The sequence below is a fragment of the Natator depressus genome, chromosome 4 (genome assembly GCF_965152275.1).
Source record: "Natator depressus isolate rNatDep1 chromosome 4, rNatDep2.hap1, whole genome shotgun sequence".
In the NCBI taxonomy this organism is placed as follows: Eukaryota; Metazoa; Chordata; order Testudines; family Cheloniidae; genus Natator; species Natator depressus.
This window is the reverse complement of record NC_134237.1, coordinates 52,689,458-52,710,697: the sequence shown is the minus strand read 5'-3', so window position 1 is coordinate 52,710,697 and position 21,240 is coordinate 52,689,458. Positions and strand designations below refer to the sequence as shown.

The window sequence follows — 21,240 nt, the reverse complement described above, 5'->3', positions numbered from 1 at the left end:
GAAAACATGCCTTTAGAGAATAAGTTAAAATTGCTTATTTGGGTGATTCCTGGACCTTTTCCAGGCCATTTTCAAGCTTCTCTCTCTCTCTCGTTCCCCCCACCCCCCATATGTGATAGTAATAAGACCCAAGATGTGTATGTAAAATGTTTTGGCACCAGATCCCATAGTCTTTTTTTCCTTCACCACTTGTTCACTCAAGTCCCTGTTCAGGTGTATTATTCAGAACAAATAATACACAACACTTTGTAAATCAAACAAAACCTTTTATTTCTCGTGAGCTGGATACACAGCAATCAGTCCATGGTCTCTAACACAGTGGCTGATGTTTTTTGCTACAACAAATGGTTTATAAATGCTGATGTAAATTAAAGTGTCCCCATAGCACCAGTGGAAAATGGAAACTTATGACACTGCTTGCGCTGACAAGATGATAACATTTGGACTTTACTCAGGAATACTGTTCACACAAATTATGTGCCAGCATGGATTGTGCACTGTATAATCTATAGCAAAAGACATTAAGTATTTGCTTCATGACTGGAATTAGTTATCTTAATTTATAAATACTGCACAAGAATCCAGGAGTATCAATTATGGCAAATTCCATTTTTCTTTAGCAACATATCATGCATTTTCCAGGACCATGGAAAAAATTTGATTGTATTAGGTTCCATGCTAGAAGATATACATTGATTTCTTTCCCTGTTTTAATCTAATTTTTCCTACCATGACTATGGTTATCACCATTTAATAAATCCTGGGACATGGAGACCACATATTAGATTGAAAACATTTCATTTTCTCCCACGTGAGTTGTTCACACAGTGTAATGTTAATATATCCATTGTCTATAACGGCTGTCTATATTTATTCATAAATACGGTGTACATCTTCCTTGTCAAAAGAGGATTTTTGTTACTATAAAAAGAGAATGAATTTAGGCCAGATAAACTTAATGGCACATTTGCCATCTGGGCAAAGCAAACAAAACAATAGCATACACTTCTGTGAAGATAGAACAAGCATATTATGAAATAAAAATACATTTGTGCTGTAGGCTGATCTATTGCACAACAAATAATTTCCACCCCAAACTTTATGTATATGTTTATTTGACAGAAGATTCACAATCCCATACAGAAAAATATAGCATCTAAATGTTGGCACTGCAGAAAATAGTGGGCTTAATTCTCCATTCAGTCTCACCAGTTTTAAACAAACATAGTAACGTTTGTATCGACCTGGCATAAAGTGGAAACTCAGAGCCACCTAATCTCTTGTTCTGCTGAAAGATGTTAATAGCTGCCATTGGGAGTAGAGGGTGGTCTTGGATCCAAAGCCAATCACAAACCTTGTTAAGCCAATGGCTGTGCCAAGTACTCTTTTTCAAGCTCAAAGGAAGGCACAGTTAAGTCTCTTTATGTAATAAAAACAGCTGCGGGAGCTGGGGGTGCTACTGCCAAAGGAACTAGACCATGTGGTAGGTCAGAGCTACGCCATGTGGACTGGGGGGTTTCCCTGGTTGCAAATGCAGAGGGTGGAGATTCAGTTGTAGCCTGTGTCTTCGGCGGGAGAGGGAGCCTGGAGAAGGAGTGGTCAGCGTGACCCCCAGGGGAAACACAGAGGCTAGAGACAGGGCTTCTTGGGTATTGAGCTCACTGGAGTGGCAGACTTGAGAAAGGAAACTGCTTGCTGTAGTTTGTTTCTTGTTCAGGGAAACAGGACTTGGTGAATTAACAATATTACACTAAAAATATATTTGACTCACTTATAATCCATTTCTCATGTGATTTTCTTATACTTTAAGGCCAGAAGAGACCATTGTGATCATGTAGTCTGACCTCCTGAAGAGCACAAGCCTTAGGATAACCGTGAATTCAAGCTGTGCTTGAACTAGAGCGTATCTTAATTTCAAGATTTCTACTCACGGAGATGCCGTCACAACCTTTGGTAAGTTGTTCAATGGTTAACTACCCTCACTGTTAAAAAGTCACATCTTATTTCTAGTCTGAATTTGTCTAGCTGATTTTTAAACTCTAAGGGCCTGATCAAACTCCTATTAAAATCAATGGGGAGACTTGCACTGGCTGCATCAGAAATTGGATGGGTTTCTTAGAGAATTGGCAGTATCTTCGAATTTGACAAATACTGAGCCACTCCTATGTCCTTTCTGCTACCACTCAGGCTTTCCACTCCCATGAGGTAACTTCCAGAATGGCTTCCTAACTTGCTGTAGCCATCCCTCCTGTTAGAAATGCAATTCTGTGATCTGATTCTATGATCAATCCTTCTGTTGAGACTGACAAAACAGTGCCAATTTTTATAGGGATTTTTATAATAGACATCTGTTCAGTAGGAACTAGACTGAGAAAAATCACCAATTCATTTCATATAGACCACTGCACAGTCATCAGATGGTAATAGCTTTCACATATTTCCAACCTCCTGGCCAGATTCTAATTGCTCACCCAGGGACTGATGAATTGGAATTTTTGGTTGGCATGCAAAAGAGAATCAGGCTCCTACAGGTGGAAAACTCTATATGCCACGACTAATTTCTTGAGCTATACAGTTAATTTCTAGTCACATCTTCCCACACTACATATAAATAGCGCAATGGAAAAAATGTACTTTTTGGCCTGCGCACATATAGACCTGAATCCTGCTGGCTTTACTCACACATTCATCTCATTTAAATCAATGGGATTAGTTGGGTAAGGCAAACAGAATTTGGTCCAGAATGTCATTGCACTTCAAACTCAATAAAGCCAGAAAAGAGAGAGCAGGAAATCACAACTAGCTTGGCAGTCTATTGCCAGTCTCTTACTAGTGCCTTAAAATTTGACTCGGGTAGATGCTTGTGATATTAAGTATCAGCTTTTGGTAACTTCAATCCCCTTCATCTTTTCATTCTATTCCTTGATGGGGATGACTGTTTCCTGTTAGAACAATTACTCAAATGTTTTACCATCACTGCATTTTCACTGTACTGCATCACCGTGAGTATCCATTTTATTCACTTCATCAGTGAAAGTTATAAAAAGCAGACAGATTCAGACAGTTTCAATTCCAGCATTTCAAGTCCAGCATTTTTCTGATAATCCAGACCCTGGTTTCCACACATGTAGGCCCTGATTTTGTGAGCTGTTCTGTGAAAGCAGAGTGCTGTAACTGTGTAGAGCCCCACTGAAATCAGTGGGGTATTACTTGGCCACAGGGGTCTGTCCACAGGGGGCAACTTGCAGGATCAGAACCCTGTTTATTACGGTCAGAGCTATGTGCGCCACTGTTTCCCATGACTTTACACGTGTGGTGATTGCTATCTGGGTCTCAGCAGGGAACTGAAATAGGGCTCTCCAAAGATTAAAGCATGAGACTGTACAGCCTGAGCTAAAAAGCCAGGTTCTGTAGTTGGGGACTGTGACAGACTCTGATCCTGTGGGGATTGGGCACAGAGGAGGACTCCAAACACATACTGGTTAGTGATTTTTATATATATAAAATGAGAATATTCTCATTTACACCAGTTTAGCTTTCCTGGAAAATAAAATATTTGCAGTACAAGTTACTATGTTTTCTAAGTAGTAGTCAATTATTGAGACATGCAAAGAGCAAATATTTATCTAAAATGTTTATAAAATAGACATAAGTTTACATTTTAATAGCTTCCCAAAGGAAGTAGTAAATTAAAAATAAAAAGATAAAATAGTCTGTGGCACAGTTCATAGTTCAGATTATTCTTGGCTGTATTTGGTTTTTTCTGCCTTTCTGTCTTACAAAGTTCTAGCCAACCAGTCTGTCTGTCCATCCATCCAGTGATTATATTGCTTGAAGTGCCAGAAAAGTTTATGGAGTTTCCCTAAAGCACTTTCAAAAAGGAAGCCTATTTAGAAACGTGCAGTAAAAATTTCAGCTTGTGTTTTGCAAACTCTTCGAAAGTCTCTATAAAGTAGGTAAAATTCCCTTCTTCGTACTCTTCACATTGTTTGCATGTTATTTTATTCCTGTTCTGCAAAATAAATAAATAAAAAAGGAAACAAAAGAATAGAAAAATGACAATTCTTTGAGTAAAAATTGGTTTTGATATTAAAACTGGGAATAGTTGAATTGGTTTTGATAGAGAGCCAAATCTTGCCACAGGAGCCCTGCTGGAGGCTGCCAAGGAACCTAAGTACTGAAATGTAAGTGGCCTGATTTTTAAACATGAGCTTGCAGAGCTGCCAGTGACTTCAGTGGGAGATGCAGGTGTTCAGGCCCTTTGAAAACCAGGGGATATGTCTTTAGGTGTCTAAATATGGTCCACTCTATGAACTTCAGTTTGAAAATGTCGGCCATGGGATACCAGTTTACACCTGCACACACACTAGATGCACCCTCTGAAGTACTTGTTTTGCTAACATTCTAGAAAACTTTATTCTGAGAAGAGCTAAATTCTGTCTGTGTAAATCAGTGTGTGAGTGGGTGACTGCCATTCACATCCCCGTCATGCGTATCTGACAGCAAAATTTATCTCAAGCCATTAAAGGCACTTTTTTTGGATTGTTCTCTTTCCAATGATTGTAGATGGCACTTACCGGACTGTTTGGTAAACTTGTTTTCTTTGGTAAATTTGCTTTTACATTTGCCAGCACGTTGCGTATGTGCTGTTTGATTTCACATCCTTTTCTGATTTCACATTCCTGGGAAATCACTTTCAACTCTAACAAAAAGCATTCCATCACTTGTACTTCGCACTCATCCTAAAAATGAAAAATGTCAGTGGTTTTACAATAAAAAAATTAAAGAAATAGGTCCACATGTGGCATAAAATTTTGCAAACCAGCAGCTGATTTTGATCTACGGTGTATTTGTTTTGCCATGCAAATGTTTGTAAATATCTACACTGATCATGAGAATTAATGTGTAGCTTGGTTAAATTACATTTAAAGGTGGGTCAGGACATAACAGGCTTGGTGAAAAATGTAAATACCAAGATAGGATGGGAATTAATTAGGATATACTTTGGGGTATAATTAAGAATAATAAGATCAAGTTATTATTAATAATACTTAGCTCTGATAGCAATTCCCATCCATAACTCTCAAACAATTTTTTTTAAAAGGGAGTATCGCTATCCCTATTTTACAGATGGAGAAACAGAGATGGATTGATTTTGCCTCAGGTACCACAGCAGGTCAGTGATAGAGCCAGGAACAGAACCCAGGTGTTCTGATTCCCAAAGCCATGCCTTGTCCATGGGACTATATTGCCTCTCTCTTAAAAAAACTAAAAGTTTTAGCTACCAAGAAAACCTTCCTGACAGTAACATATATTAGGCTGTGGAACAGTCTTCCTAGGAGAGTGTAGAAGCTGCATTGAGGAGATCATTTTAAAAGTAGATTGGCTACATGACCTCTCTGATGATTGTGATATAAATTATATCCCCTAAACTGAAATAACTGTATACGGTAGTTATCCCTAGCTTTGCCATTCTTCCAATTAGAAACTATCTGAAGGTGAATGCCTATGCAGTTTAGATCTTAACACTATTTTAGAATACTCTAGCAGAGTGCACAATGTTGGAGAATCATGTTTTCTTTTGACAAAAAGGAAAGTTCTTCCTTTTGATAAAAATCATTTTGTCAATTGACAAACTTCTATAGCCTTTTTAATTGACAAACTTCTATAGCCAATGATTCACTAGCCATATCTGCTTACAGTCATCCCGATTAATACACATAAAGAATGGGAACTTATTTTTAATGCAAATGATTTGGTTTCAGAAGCTTTGATCAAATTAAACATCAATTGCCTTTAGCTGGTTACTTCAGAAGAAATAAGGATATCACCCTTAGACCAGTCTAGGTCAAATTTACAAAATGTACTTACTGGCTTGTCTATATATGCAGTGTATAAACAGGCATCAATGCTCTAAAAGAAAACAGATTTGGATATATAAACAATAATTCTTGAGTTTAGGGATAATAAAGTCAATCCTACCAGGGGAATGGCCTAGCTCAGTGCTCAAAGGGTCAATCCTGCAAGATGCTGGAGATCACTGAAGTCAGTGGACATTGATATTCCCCAGCACCTCACAGCATGAGGCCCTTGTAAGCATGAGATTCCCCAGCACCTCACAGCATGAGGCTCAAAGTAAGAAGCACATTTCTGGAACTGAGTTCTAGCAGTACTTTCTCAGAAGAAGCCTACTCCCAATTCTTCTCTTCAGAAACACTCTCTTCTTGTTTTATCTGACTAAGAACAAATACTGCAGAGATTAAAATAGAGCACTGAAAGAAATAAAAATTGAAGAAGAAAACACTTAATTTAAGGGGCTGTAATGCAGAGTCCACTCTAAGTGTCACATTGTTATCTACTCCCCTGCTTATTCCTGTGCTACAACATTACATGAGTTCTCTTCTTCCCCTCCCTTCTCCCCCCACTTACTTATTATTTAAGCACTCGGCTAGACAACCAACTCCAGGTCTCTTGCTACCCAAATGATTCTATGAAACATTAATGCTTTGTGAACTTACATCAGTTATGCCTTTAATCATATGCAAATCCTCTATAATCGCCTCCCACCTTCTTCTTTCAGCTTCTATTCTTGGTAGATATGCACTGATGCAGCTAAAACAAAACAACCACAAAAACAATTAGAATATTTAGTAACATACACACATCTTTCCTGAAGATAATAATGTAACAAAGAGTGGTTGGCAGAAAAGCAGTATCATATTACATATACGCCACATATGCAGGCGTATGTGACAGACTGTGAAGCCCTCTGATAAAGTGTGGAACCATGAAATATATAGGGAATACTGATGGTACGTACTGGTATGAGGGTTTTAATCAGCAGGAGTCTGGGATGATTCCCTTACTCAGAAGTGGAAAGCCACAAGTAAATTATACTAAACATCATTTTATCTCCTGGTGATAAAATGTTTATTCACATCATCTTGCATGTGCCCATATATATTACTGAAAAATTAATATTACCAGCTTTAAAGAGGGTCCAGCTCCACAGGGCCCAGCGTGAGAGGTTAAAACTATTTAAAGTAAAATACCTAAAATTGTTCTTCCTAGATATAAAAATGTCACAAATTTGAAGTCTTACAGCTCAGCTTCGTCCAAGGCTAGATTCAAGCTCCGAGTCCCACTGAGGAAGGAATTTCTTCTTCCAAATAGTACAGTGCCTGTTTTTAGCCCTGTGAAGGTGTGAGCTACTGGATTTTTAAACTGTAACTCTTGATGTATAAAAAGCTGTCACTGGCTCAGGACTGAATCTTGCCCATCTTGAACCGCAGGGAAGAATTCCTTCCACATTAGATTGTAAGAACTTAGGAACTGGGACTGTTTGTTATGTGTGCCTCACTCTTATTCTTTAATTGGCGGCCTCTAGGTATTACAGCAATACAGGTAATATTGGGAGAGAAGGAGGAAATATTTATTTGGCTGGTTGATTTTAAAATAAATGGCAGTTGTTTTAAGCCACTCAATGGTTTGAAATAGTCAAATATAATCACAGAGATTGATCAGTGGGGCAGGTAATGTAGTCACAGGCATGTGATAAGTACATATATATAACCTGCTTGTTCAATTTTACCTTCGTGTGTAGATTATCTTATACCCTTCTAATTTATCACATGGTTCCCAGTCATACACATAAACACGTTTTGGTGATAATATTGTGAGTGACTGCAAAGCTGTATGATAGTTTGCCTTTGTCGCGCACCTTTGATTGTCTCACCTGGATTCCACCAGAACGACAACTAATATTCCAAATGTTCAATAGGTCAAACAGCTGATAGAATTTTTTTTTTAAAAAAGACCCTTCACAGAAGTGTTTCGGATGAGTGCACGTCCACCATCCACACACACTTTCACTGGTCTGAGGAGCAAGATGGGAACATGCCAACAGAATCAAGTAGATGTTGGTTGAAGGTTGGTTTGGTCACAATGTCATGGACACGTCAAGTATCTTCAGTTTGGGTGCCAATCTTGAAACACCTTAAGCCTGATTTTCAGAAGCATCCATATGTCCCACTGATTTTTAACTAAAACTGTGGGTGCCTCTGAAAATCAGGTCCTTAGGGCTAGATCCATAATCCAAAATTTAGATTCTCAAAACTCCTGCTCAGCTGCCATCTTACCCAGAGATTCCTAAGTTTCTGCTGGTAAAGTCCCTTAGAAAGTACTTAAATAGTCGTTAGGCTAAAGTGAGAGAGAGACAGATAATGACTCTATAGTCTAGTGGTTTGGGCACTCACCTGGGAGACCCAGGTCCTACTCCCTGCTCCAAAAATAGTAAGCATTTTATACAAAGTGGAACAGGATCAACGGGAGAGATTGAGAGCTTTTCCCTGGAATATCCTATAGCCCTGTGGTTATGACATTCACCTGGGAGGTGGAACACCTGGGTTCAGGTCCCTGGTATAAATCAGGCAGAGTAGGGACTTGTCCCCAAGTCTCCCTCATCCTAGATGACTGCTCTACACAGTGGGGCTATAAGATATAAGGGGGCTGACAGCAGCACCACCATCTTCACCTGCTGCCGACTTCTGTGAATCCTATTCTTAGGCACCTAACTCGCTTCATGCATTGTGCAGAGAGTCTGGACACCTAACTTGGAGCTGTGGCTGCTGATATGTGACAGGGTTCCTAAATGTTAAGCACTCCAATGCTGAATCTAAGGGCTTGTCTACATAGCAATTTACTGTGCGCCAAGCCACGTTGTGAATCTACAGTGCACCAGCTTGCCGTGCAGTAACATCCCATGTGGACACTTACAGCGCAGTGAAAGTCCCGGAGTGCACTTCGTTTACTACTACTTGAAAGTCTAATACATTAAGCTGCACTCCAACACTTTCACTGCCCTGGACATGACTGTGTGGCAAATAGGTGCACTATAGATTCTTGCTGCCTTGCTAACTTGCCATGTAGACAAACCCTTAGTTCCTTCTGTGGATCTAGAGTCTCAAGTTTGGCACCCCAAACTTGGTGGACGTTTTTGAAAATGAAGGCCTCGGTCATAGATGCAACCACTGGAGGATTCTTTTGGGGGAAAAGAGTGGGACATTTCCCTCAAACTCCCAAGCAGGAGGGAGCAATAATGTCTTTGAGCCTGTAGCACAGGGGAGGTAAGGGCAGGCCAGTTCCAGCCCTTCTGCTGATTTTGTGTGCAGCAGTGGCAGATTTAGCGTTCTTCTCTCACCCTCCTTAGGGGCTAGCAAACTGAAAGGCAGAGGTGGCACCCAATTCAAACAGCAGGTGGATCCAGAGGAAAGAATCCAGCTTCCTTCCTGTTGTCTACACTTACAGGAAAGGAGAGGAAGAATTCCCTCCCAACGAACCTGGAGCAATGAGAGGACAGAGGACACTCACCAGCCCTCTTCCCAATGAGATGGAGGAAGGTACTGTTGGGATGGGACAAGACAGCCCCTATTAGGGAGACTTGGCCCAAAAAGGGGGTGGGGAGTGAGCATGCAGGGCACATAGTGGGGCAACGGGCAGAAGGGATGTGGAGCACAAAGCACTGGGGCAGCAGGGGGCAGAGATTGGGGAACGGACCCCTGGGGAATCCAGCTTTGTAAAGTGACTGGAGATCACTGGGAGAAAGATACTGCACAATTACAAATAATTATTTATTTACTAGTTTTGTTTTTTAAAATTATAATTACCAAAGAATGAAGATGGTTATTCCAGTTGCATTATTTAAAAAGCTGAGAAAATGTCTCTTCAGAATAAGATACTGCTGGCAGTAGAGACAAATACTTCTCAGGTGTGTTTTCTGAAAGATAAGATCCAGGAAATAATGAGTTACCTAAATGAGTTGTATGGCACAATTTGACTTCAAAGGATATTTTAGTACAGATTTAATTAATCCGTTAGGTAAGTCATCTAGTAAAGACAATATTGCACACAGTGGATATTTTGTAAAGACCAAACCACTCTGTAGCTTTTTAGGAATAGGTAGAAAAATGCTGGTAGAAAAGCAGATGCCAGGGGCACAGCACAAGAAACAGGAATGTGTTCTGGATCATGGGTTCCTAATAGTACAGATCACATTTTAATACAGGTATTGCATTAGAGACCATTTGCTTTCCCACTCTTAATTTTGAAGACCACCTCTTGCCCACCCCTTTGCATTCCATAATATCTCTGTAGCATCTACAGCAATTAAACATGTGAAAAAGTAATATTGGCAAAGGGTTTTTTAAAAATGTTGTACCTTCTTTTAATGCAATTTAGCAGTTGGAAATACGAAGGGGGGCGGGGGGCAGCTCTCCATGGATCGCCAGCAAGTGTTCCATAATTCAGAATTTGGAAACTTTCATTCTAGACTGAGCCAAAACCCCTCTTATGTAGACTGGCACAGTTTAATTATGGAGATACACCTGTTGGGGATTGGGCCCTATGTTTTATTGCTAATAATAGTCATTTATTTCACAGGGTTATTGTGAGGATTACTGATATTTGTAAAATTCTTTAAACACACAACAATGTTATATAAAGGATTAGTAAGTAGTATTTATTGTTTCCAAGATCCAAAGGCTTAGTTTAAATAATGTGGCAGTCTGTTGACCACATAACCTTACATGTTTTTAGTGGAAGACAGTTCCAGGTATCTGGAAGCTAGTTATGTAAAATATCCATAACAAACCACAAATAGATAATTTGTACTAAAATAAGAACATGACAAATAATACTCGTACATATTTTTATTTTCTTAACTGGTTCAGTATGGAAAATCACTCACAGTAGTGACTCAACTCATCTTAAAAAAAAGAGCTTAACCAGTGAATGGAAATCTGAAAAATATAAAGTATATAATAGCTTGTAAGCCTCTAATGAAGGTTGTATGCTAAAACATTAAGTAACAAATTATCTGTCCACCACACTTGTACGCCTATAATGAGAGAGAGAGACAAGCTTATGGTTCTTTCAACCAAGACAGACCTACTGTGGTCACATCAACTTAAGTCCAGGTGCTAAGTATTATGGAGATGCAGCAGCCTCTCTGTCGTTAAGGTTGCAATCAGTTTCTGCTGTAATTTTGGCTTGGAAAATCAATTTGACCTGACTGTGGTCACATTTACTCTTAAGGCAAAGGAAAACATTTCTGTACAGATTTGGAGAAAATACTTCAAACTAGTTTTCATTTACAGGTCATAAAAATATTAGCCATTTAAAAACTTTAATTTTAGATTAAAGTTTCTGTCAATTTCTATCTCAAAAATGGCCTGTTACTCCTCCTTCAAACTATCTATAAAAAAGTTAAAAACCAATATGTTCAGTATAACTGAAAACAAGAAGCAGAAAATTAAGCAAAAAATTTTACTGTTTCTTGTGGACAGTTTGGGGCTCAATCCTGCACTCACTGATGTCAATGGCAATGGGAGTTTTTTATATTGATTTTAGTGGGTGCAGTGTTGGGCATTATAAGAGGTAAGTAAGAGATCTTCCTTAAGCCAAATTCTAGAAGCCTGCAGCTCTGATAGTGTCTGTTTTACTGGTGATAGCTAGTAAAAGTTGCAGTCATAATCCCATAATAAGGCTGATTTTAATCTCCCATATAACTTAAAAAAAAAAAAAAAGCAACATACCCCAAAATGAAGAAAAACTTAAAATCCCCATGCTTTCAAATTTAGGATATGATTTAAAGTTTCATTGACAACAGAGTTTGTTTTATTTTGTTTGCAAAGTGTCCAATGTTTCCTTGTGTCCTTTGCTCTTTCCAACAAAATCACACTATTTCACAATTTTAAGCAGTGGTAGGTTTTGATATTGGCTGGTACAAGAGGCAGTATTATTTAAGGTCCAGAATTTTTTTAAAAAAAACAACCTTCAGAAATTGGCATTATTTGAAAATGGCAATAGTGAAACTGCCAGAGTGGGAAAACTACCCATAGAGATGGAGAATATTTTCATTGTTGACTTCTCACCCATCCAGGACTACTTTTCAAACGAAAATTCCAGGATGTGGTAAAATTACTCTTTCGCCTGCATTCCACACCAAAAAGCCCTTTCTTTACATTCGATACGAATGTGGTTGCTCATTATGTGGTCATCATATCTGGACTAATTCATTTCTTGTTTTCAAGTGCTGGGTTTGTAAATATAGTAGGTAACTACATTATTGTCACTTAACAACCTTAACTGATTTTTGAAATAAAGAATTTGGGTTTTGAATAGGTAGTGATTTTCGAATGCCTCTAAAAATGGGGGGAGAGGGGCACGGGACAGAAGCTCCATGCACACTTTCACAAGTGTTTTGTGGTCTCATCAAGTTTTCAGAAATTTACAGAGTATCTAGTTAGAAAGGGCCTCCTAGATCATTTAGTCCAATGCAGGATCATTTTGTATACCAATTTATTAAATATTTTATCTTAACTCTTCTTGAGCAACATTAGTAATGGTAGCTCAACTACAGACTTTGATAACATATTCCTTTGGCTTGAACTCACCATTGCAATTAAAAATTTTCCCTTTGCCACTTTCAGGTTTTCACTTCTGGTTCTCCTAAATCAGTAGCCAATTCATCACTCTCTTGCCCTATATTATTATCTTTCTACTACATTTGTCTTATTTTTGGGTGAAATAAAAATAGGAATCCCTGAACTTGGGACTCTATAAGTAAAAGTGAAGGAATAAATGATATTTAAATATTTTGTTTTTCACTATGCTGCACTTACTGGTAACCCACATATAATGGCATTGTCAAAACGTTTAAAACAAAATGAACTCTATAGTAAATATAGGTGGGTGCTCATAGACTCATAGACTTTAAGGTCCGAAGGGATCATTATGATCTTATAGTCTGACTTCCTGCACAACGCAGACCACAGAATCTCACCCACCCACTCCTGTAACAAACCCTGACCTATATCTGAGCTACTGAAGTCCTCAACATGTGGTTTAAAGACTTCAAGGTGTAGAGAATCCTCTAGCAAGTGACCCGTGCCCCACGCTGTAGAGGAAGGCAAAACCCCCCCAGGGCCTCTGCCAATCTGCCCTGAAGGAAGATTCCTTCTCGATCCCAAATATGGCGATCAGCTAAACCCTGAGCATGTGGGCAAGACTCACCAGCCAGACACCCAGGAAAGAACTCTCTGTAGTAACTCACATCCCACCCTATCTAGTGTCCCATCACAGGCCATTGGGCATATTTACCGCTAATAGTCAAAGATCCCATCAAACCATCCCCTGCTGCCAAAAATACTTCTAAATATGACACAAGCAAACTATTCATTTGAAAAAATGTCCTTATTAAACTGCTTTCTAATAATGAAGTTAAAATGAAACACTTAAAATTACTACCAGAGTAAAATCTGAGCCACAGTAGTAGCCTTTCTTCACTGGGGACCTGATCATAATCCCATATAAGTAAGTCAATGACAAAATTCCCCTTGACTTTAATGCTGCAAGCCATAATTTTGCTAACTTTGTTGTCATAAAGACTTGAAGTAAAGTTAGACACAAGAAAGATTATAGCTACATACATTATTTATGTTTTACACTAGGGGGAAGCTACTGAAACCTAAGGTTACAATTTTGTGTTGATCAAACCATATATTCAAACTACTTCATCGAGATTTACTCACAAATCTCTCTATGCATTTCTAAGATGCTGTGGCCCAAATTTTTAAAGGTATTTAGGCACTGTGGTGATCAATGATAGATAACTGATGTAGGAGCCTAAATCTTATTTTCTAAAGTGATTTAGGATCAAAGATCCCATGGACAGTCAATGGCATTTTTTATACCGATATGCTATTGTGTATATCCAAGAGAGATTTCACGATACTACCCTGTGATAACTTTTATTGAGGGAAGGTCGACAAGAAGGTGAGAAATCTTACATTTTGCTCTAAAAGTAGCAAGATTAGGTTCATCCTTGTCTCCTGTAGCAGACAGCCGTCCACTGAGTAAATTCTGGGCTCCCAAGTTTCAATGTGGACTGTGTCAAGTGGAAACATCCCCACTGATGGCAGTGTTATCATGGCCTGAAGAGTGAAATGGTTTCTGAGATAGGTAGACCCTTGCCTAAAGAATGCTGGAAAGAGTAAGACCTTGAAAAGCTACTGGAACTAGAGATGGACTGTAGCATCTGAAGCAGTCATGTGATATGTTGTCTTTCTCTCTTACCCACAAGGCAAGCCTCTCTGTGTTGAATGAAATAGTTTCAGGGAACCCTGGAGGTGATGAATGTGTGGCTAGGCCATACCAAAAGAAGTGCTGAAGATAGAAAAAAGCATTTTCATGTATTGCTATTCCAGTGCCTAGCTAGGAGCAAGGAAAAGCACCTCATCTAAAATCAGTTTGTGGATGATCTAGCTGGATGATCTGGCTGACCTATATTTCATTGATGAGCATGATGCCAAATTCCAGGTTGCTGAACCCTGTTACCTAGGCTACTGGTCATCACCTACAATAGATGTGATCTGTGGATGGGTAAGTAGACACTGGGCATTAGCCTCTATTTACAGTCCACTATGCCTGTCACTGCTTGGGACAAGGAGGTTAGGGTTTCTGGCGTGCCAGTCCACAGACTTTTTTTACTCCTTTTTCTCACTTGCATGGGATCAGAGGTGCCTGTGATTCTTTGCCACTCCTTCTGGTCCATGGCACAGGTTTGTAGGTCTTCCTGTGTCAGCCCTTTCTTTTTCAAACGTCTCTTGACAGAGTCTTTCCATTCTATCCTCAGTCTTTCATATCATTTCTTGCTGTTCTCTTCCACTCATGCTTTCTTTGCTGATTGTTTTTCTTCTGTTCTTGCCCAGCCCATCCATTATAGCGCAAGTTCATTTTCCCCCTCATTTCTACCATGAATGCTCTGTTTACCCTCTGCTTGCCTGCCATTCACCTCATAGTATTTTCTACTACCTGCATCTTTTCTTCCATTTTCGTAAGACCCACTATTTCCAAATGATAGAGCAGTCAGGAGGGTACACACACACACACCATCCACTATCCCTATCAGTTTGTTACTTAATTGCTGGTCCCGCGGTACTCCTGCTACGTCTTTCACTGCCACCCATGTACATTGGGTTCTTCTCTTCAATTCTCCAGATCTCTCAACAATGGCACTAATTGTACTTCCGAAGTAGTCTCCTGATTCAGCGTCTCTCCTGCAACTTCAATTAACAGCTCTTCTTCCACCTTCCCTACTTGCATAACTTCAGTTTTCTTTGTGTTTAATTCCAAATCATGGTCTTCAAACACAGATGCCCACTTTGATACCAATTCCTCTTTGATCATTTGGCCCTTTTGGCTGACAGCAGCATACATTAGTTTTCTCTGTCTCCACAGGCTTGGTTTCCTGCTAGTTAAGCCCATAACTAGGATAAAATGAAGAGGCCTCAGCACACTGCTTTGTCTCAATCCTACCATAACCTCAGAACTCCCTGAAATTCTATGTGCTGTTGTCACCTTAGCTCTTGAGCCTCGATAGAGCTCTTCTATCATCTCCATCATCACAATACTCCAAACACCAGCTCCCACAGAACCAAGTCATATGCTTTCTCAAGCATGCTACATAGCAGTTATTGCTAAAGGCTTACTATGATGACTGCTTTCAAACAAAAAGCGTATTGGTTGTCTACATTTTTGTTGTACACCAGCAGAATCTCCTGTGGAAAACTGTAAATTCCATCTAGTTTATCTTGCTTGTTTGTGAGTAATGAATACAGATTGACCTCTAAAAGAGAGTGAAGTAATTCCAGTAATTGGTGTAGCAAATCTCCTTTTGAGATTTATAGTCCAGCCAGTTGTTGTGGGGTGGTTGTTTTTTGGTAGCTATTCAGCAACTGAATTGTCAGCATTTCCCAAACTAATTTGCTCTTGCAAAATGACATTTGTCCACAAAAGTATGCAGCTGCAATTTTTGAAGCCTATTTGAAAATTTTGCCCAAAAGGTTACTGAAGGCAACTGGATCATACCAAATAACTAAACATGAGAATTTGCAATGTAAATTTTAATATTTCCCTTGACATTTTTTCACAAAATTGTCATGGGGTTTGTGCCACCATTTTTTCTGTCCTCTCTTAGCCCTGGTCTACACTATGAGTTTAGGTCAAATTTAGCAGTGTTAGGACAATTTAATCCTGCACCCGTCCACATGACCAAGCCTGTTTTGTTGACTTAAAGGGCTCTTAAAATCGATTTCTGTACTCCTCCCAGGCGAGCAGAGTATCGCTAAAATCAACCTTGCTGGGTCGAATTTGGGGAAGTGTGGACGCAATTCAACGGTATTGGCCTCCAGGAGCTATCCCAGAGTGCTCCATTGTGACCACTCTGGACAGCACTCTCAACTCCGATGCAGTGGCCAGGTAGACAGGAAAAACTCTGGGAACTTTTGAATTTCATTTCCTGTTTGGCCAGCGCGGCGAGCTGATCAGCACAGATGACCATGCAGAGCTCATCAGCACAGGTGACCATGGAGTCCCAGAATCGCAAAAGAGCTCCAGCATGGACCAAATGGGAGGTACTGGATCTGATCGCTGTATAGGGAGAAGAATCCGTGCAGGCAGAACTCCATTCCAAAAGACGAAATGCCAATATATTTGCCAAAATCTCCAAGGGCATGATGGACAGAGGCTACAGGGACACACAGCAGTGCTGCGTGAAAGTTGAGGAGCTGAGGCAAGCCTACCAAAAAACAAAGGATGCAAATGGTCGCTCTAGGTCAGAGCCCCATACATGCTGCTTCTATGATGAGCTGCATGCAATTCTAGGGGGCGCCCCTACCACTTCCCCACCACTGTCTGTGGACACCTGCAAGGGGGGAGTCTCTCACAACAGGGATGAGGAAGATGAGGAGGTTGAGTATAGCGCACAGCAGGCAAGCGGAGAATACCTTCTCCCCGGCAGCCAGGAACTGTTCATCACCCTGGAGCCAATACCCTCCCAACCCTCCCAAGGCGGGCTCCCGGACCATGAAGCCAGAAAAGGCACCTCTGGTGAGTGTACCTTTGTAAATATAATACAAAAGCAAGCGTGTTTAATGATTAATTTGTCCTGAAGACTTGGAATGCATTTGCAGCCAGTATAGCTACTGGAAAAGTCTGTTAGTGTCTAGGGATAGAGCGGAAATCCTCCAGGGACATCTCCATGAAGCTCTCCTGGAGGTACTCTCTGTGTTAGCCTCAGGAGAGTGATATCATTCATGGTGACCTGTTTGAAATACGGGAAATTTAAGGGGACATTCAGAGGCGCCCGTTCCTGCTGGGCTGTTTGCCTTTGGCTGAAAAGAAATCATCCCCACTGTTAGCCATGTGATAGGGGGAGACCTGTTCATGCTGAGCTGTTTGCGTTTGGCTGACAGGGATCTTCCCTGATACTAGCCACGTGGTGGTGGTGGTGGTGGAGGGGGGGGGGCGGTGAAGCGATCATCCCAGAGAATGGGGGAGGGGGTGGTTGTGTTGTGTTGTGCTGCACATTCACCCTAAAACCACAGCCCCTCCTTTTAAATGGCCAACCCAATGGGCTTTGCTTGGTATGGGAAAGGAGGGTGCTGCTGTTTGAAACCGTTCCCACATGTTATGAAGGTTGAAGAAGCCGAAACCCTGTGCCTTACCATGGTTGCCTGCAAACCGAATTCTGTTGCCCAGCCGAGCGTGTGTGATGTCTCACGCCAAACCGGCAGGCACTCAATATAAGAGGCAAAATGCGACCTTGTAGCAAAAGCACATGTGCTATGTAATGTGAATCGTTTGATTCAGTGTGAAATAGTCTTTCCTTTGTTCTCTAAAATGTATCTTTTTAAATACTACTCTCTCTTTTTTCCTCCCACAGCTGAAAATGTTTCTACGCTCCCCCTATTATCTCCATCCCAGAGGCTAGCGCAGATTAGAAGGTGAAAAAAACACACTCGCGATGAAATATTCTCAGAGCTCATGCAGTCCTCCCGCACTGAAAGAGCTCAACAGAATGCGTGGAGGAAAACAATGGCAGAGTCCAGGAAAGCATTCAATGAATGCGATGAGAGGAGGGAGGAGCACAATGAGAGGAGGCAGGAGCGCGATGAAAGGAGGCAGGATGCAATGCTGAGACTAATGGGGAAGCAAATTGACATGCTCAGGCGTCTGGTGGAGCTGCAGGAATCATAGAATCATAGAATATCAGGGTTGGAAGGGACCTCAGGAGGTCATCTAGTCCAACCCCCTGCTCAAAGCAGGACCAATCCCCAATCAAATCATCCCAGCCAAGGCTTTGTCAAGCCTGACCGTAAAAACTTCCAAGGAAGGAGATTCTACCATCTCCCTAGGTAACGCATTCCAGTGTTTCACCACCCTCCTAGTGAAAAAGTTTTTCCTAATATCCAACCTTAACCTCCCCCACTGCAACTTGAGACCATTACTCCTTGTCCTGTCCTCTTCTACCACTGAGAATAGTCTAGAACCATCCTCTCTGGAACCACCTCTCAGGTGGTTGAAAGCAGCTATCAAATCCCCCCTCATTCTTCTCTTCTGCAGACTAAACAATCCCAGTTCCCTCAGCCTCTCCTCATAAGTCATGTGTTCCAGACCCCTAATCATTTTTGTTGCCATTCGCTGGACTCTCTCCAATTTATCCACATCCTTCTTGTAGTGTGGGGCCCAAAACTGGACACAGTACTCCAGATGAGGCCTCACCAATGTCGAATAGAGGGGAACGATCACGTCCCTCGATCTGCTGGCTATGCCCCTACTTATACATCCCAAAATGCCATTGGCCTTCTTGGCAACAAGGGCACACTGCTGACTCATATCCAGCTTCTCGTCCACTGTAACCCCTAGGTCCTTTTCCGCAGAACTGCTGCCTAGCCATTTGGTCCCTAGTCTGTAGCTGTGCATTGGGTTCTTCTGTCCTAAGTGCAGGACCCTGCACTTATCCTTATTGAACATCATCAGGTTTCTTTTGGCCCAATCCTCCAATTTGTCTAGGTCCCTCTGTATCCTATCTCTGCCCTCCAGCATATCTACCACTCCTCCCAGTTTAGTATCATCCGCAAATTTGCTGAGAGTGCAATCCACACCATCCTCCAGATCATTTATGAAGATATTGAACAAAACTGGCCCAGGAAAGGCAGCAGGAGCACAGACCGCTGCTGCAGCCCCTGTATAACCGCCTGCCCTCCTCCCCAAGTTCCATATCCTCCTCACCCAGATGCCCAAGAACGCGGGGGGGGGGAGAAGAGAAGGGTACGAGCACCCAGCCACTCCACCCCAGAGGATTGCCCAAGCAACAGAAGGCTGGCATTCAATAAGTTTTGAACTGTAGTGTGGCCTTGTCCTTCCCGCCTCCCCTCATCCACCACCCCACCCGGTGCTTCCCTCCTCACCCACCCCTCCCAGGCTACCTTCCGAGTTTTCCCCCTCTTTCTAAGATGAATTAATAAAGAATGCATGATTTTGAAACAATAATGACTTTATTGCCTCTGAAAGTGGTGATTGAAGGGGGGAGGTCAGTTGGCTTACAGGGAAGTAGAGTCAATCAAGGGGGCAGGTTTTCATCAAGGAGAAGCAAACAGAACTGTCACACCGTAGCCTGGCCAGTCATGAAACTGGTTTTCAAAGCTTCTCTGATGCACAGGGCACCCAGTTGTGCTCTTCTAATCGCCCTGGTGGTCTGGCTGCGCATAATCGGCCGATTTGCCTCAACCTCCCACTCTGCCATAAACGTCTCCCCCTTACTCTCACAGATATTGTGGAGCACACAGCAAGCAGCAATAACAATGGGAATATTGGTTTCGCTGAGGTCTAACTGAGTCAGTAAACTGCACCAGAGAGCTTTAAAACATCCAAATGCACATTCTACCACCATTCTGCACTTGCTCAGCCTATAGTTGAACTGCTCCTGACTACTGTCCAGGATGCCTGTGTACGGCTTCATGAGCCATGGCATTAAGGGGTAGGCTGGGTCTCCAAGGATAACTATTGGCATTTCAACATCCCCAACAGTAATTTTCTGGTCTGGGAAGTAAGTTCCTTCCTGTAGCTGTTCAAACAGACCAGAGTTCCTGAAGATGCGAGCATCATGCACCTTTCCCGGCCATCCCATGTTGATGTCGGTGAAACATCCCTTGTGATCCACCAGTGCTTGCAGCACCATTGAAAAGAACCCCTTGCGGTTTACGTACTGGCTGCCAAGGTGGTCCGGTCCCAAGATAAGGATATGCATTCCATCTATCGTCCCACCACAGTTAGGGAATCCCATTGCAGCAAAGCCATCCACTATGACCTGCACATTTCCCAGAGTCACTACCCTTGATAGCAGCAGCTCAGTGATTGCGTTGGCTACTTAGATCACTGCAGCCCCCACAGTAGATTTACCCACTCCAAATTGATTCCTGACTGACCGGTAGCTGTCTGGCATTGCAAGCATCCAGAGGGCTATCGCCACTTGCTTCTCAACTGTGAGGGCTGCTCTCATCTTGGTATTCTTGCGCTTCAGGGCAGGGGAAAGCAAGTCACAATGAAAGTGCCCTTACGCATGCGAAAGTTTCACAGCTACTGGAAATCATCCCAGACCTGCAACACTATGTGGTCCCACCAGTCTGTGCTTGTTTCTCGGGCCCAGAATTGGCATTCCACAGCATGAACCTGCCCCATTACCACTATGATGTCCAAATTGCCAGGGCCCGTGCTTTGAGAGAAGTCCATGTCCTCATCACTATCGTGATCGCGCTGTCGTCATCTCCTTGCCTGCTTTTGCAGGTTCGGCACATACTGCAGGATAATACAAGAGGTGTTTGCAATGCTCACAACAGCAGCGGTGAGCTGAGCGGGCTCCATGCTTGCCGTGGTATGGCGTCTGCAGGACAACAGAGTTGCAGTGGAAGCGGGGATGACGACGGATGCCACGAGAATAGATATTAATACAGAACAACGAGAGGACCTGCGAGGTAGATTCATGGCACCAGGAGAGCAGAGTTGCAGCAGAAGCGGTGGATGACGACGACAGTTAGCAGTCCTACTGCACCGTCTGCTGATAGCAGTATGGCGTCTGCATGGAAAAAAGGCATGAAACGATTGTCTGCCGTTGCTTTCATGGAGGGAGGGGCGATATGTACCCCAAACCACCCACGACAATGTTTTTGCCCCATCAGGCATTGGGAGCTCAACCCAGAATTCCAATGGGCAGTGGAGACTGTGGGAACTGTGGGATAGCTACCCACAGTGCAACGCTCTGAAAGTCGACGCTAGCCACTGTAGTGAGGACGCACGCCACCAACTTAATGCGCTTAGTGTGGACATACGCAATCGACTTCT

General features: G+C 41.9%; 1 protein-coding gene across 3 annotated transcripts in view; it reads right to left on the bottom strand.

Moving 5' to 3' along the window:
* Window positions 1-278: 278 nt before the first annotated feature.
* IL15 (interleukin 15) overlaps window positions 279-21,240 on the bottom strand; it is a 97,460-nt gene continuing 76,498 nt past the window's right edge. For 2 of the 3 annotated variants that reach the window (XM_074950917.1, XM_074950918.1), the window contains 5 exons: window positions 9,666-9,775; window positions 6,519-6,612; window positions 5,872-5,913; window positions 4,578-4,742; window positions 279-4,012 (listed from right to left, as the gene is read on the bottom strand). In XM_074950917.1, the coding sequence (XP_074807018.1) occupies window positions 3,887-4,012; window positions 4,578-4,742; window positions 5,872-5,913; window positions 6,519-6,612; window positions 9,666-9,775 (537 nt within the window). In that variant the 3' untranslated portion in view covers window positions 279-3,886. The remainder of the gene's footprint in view (window positions 4,013-4,577; window positions 4,743-5,871; window positions 5,914-6,518; window positions 6,613-9,665; window positions 9,776-21,240) is intronic. The other variant, XM_074950919.1, reaches the window with a different exon arrangement.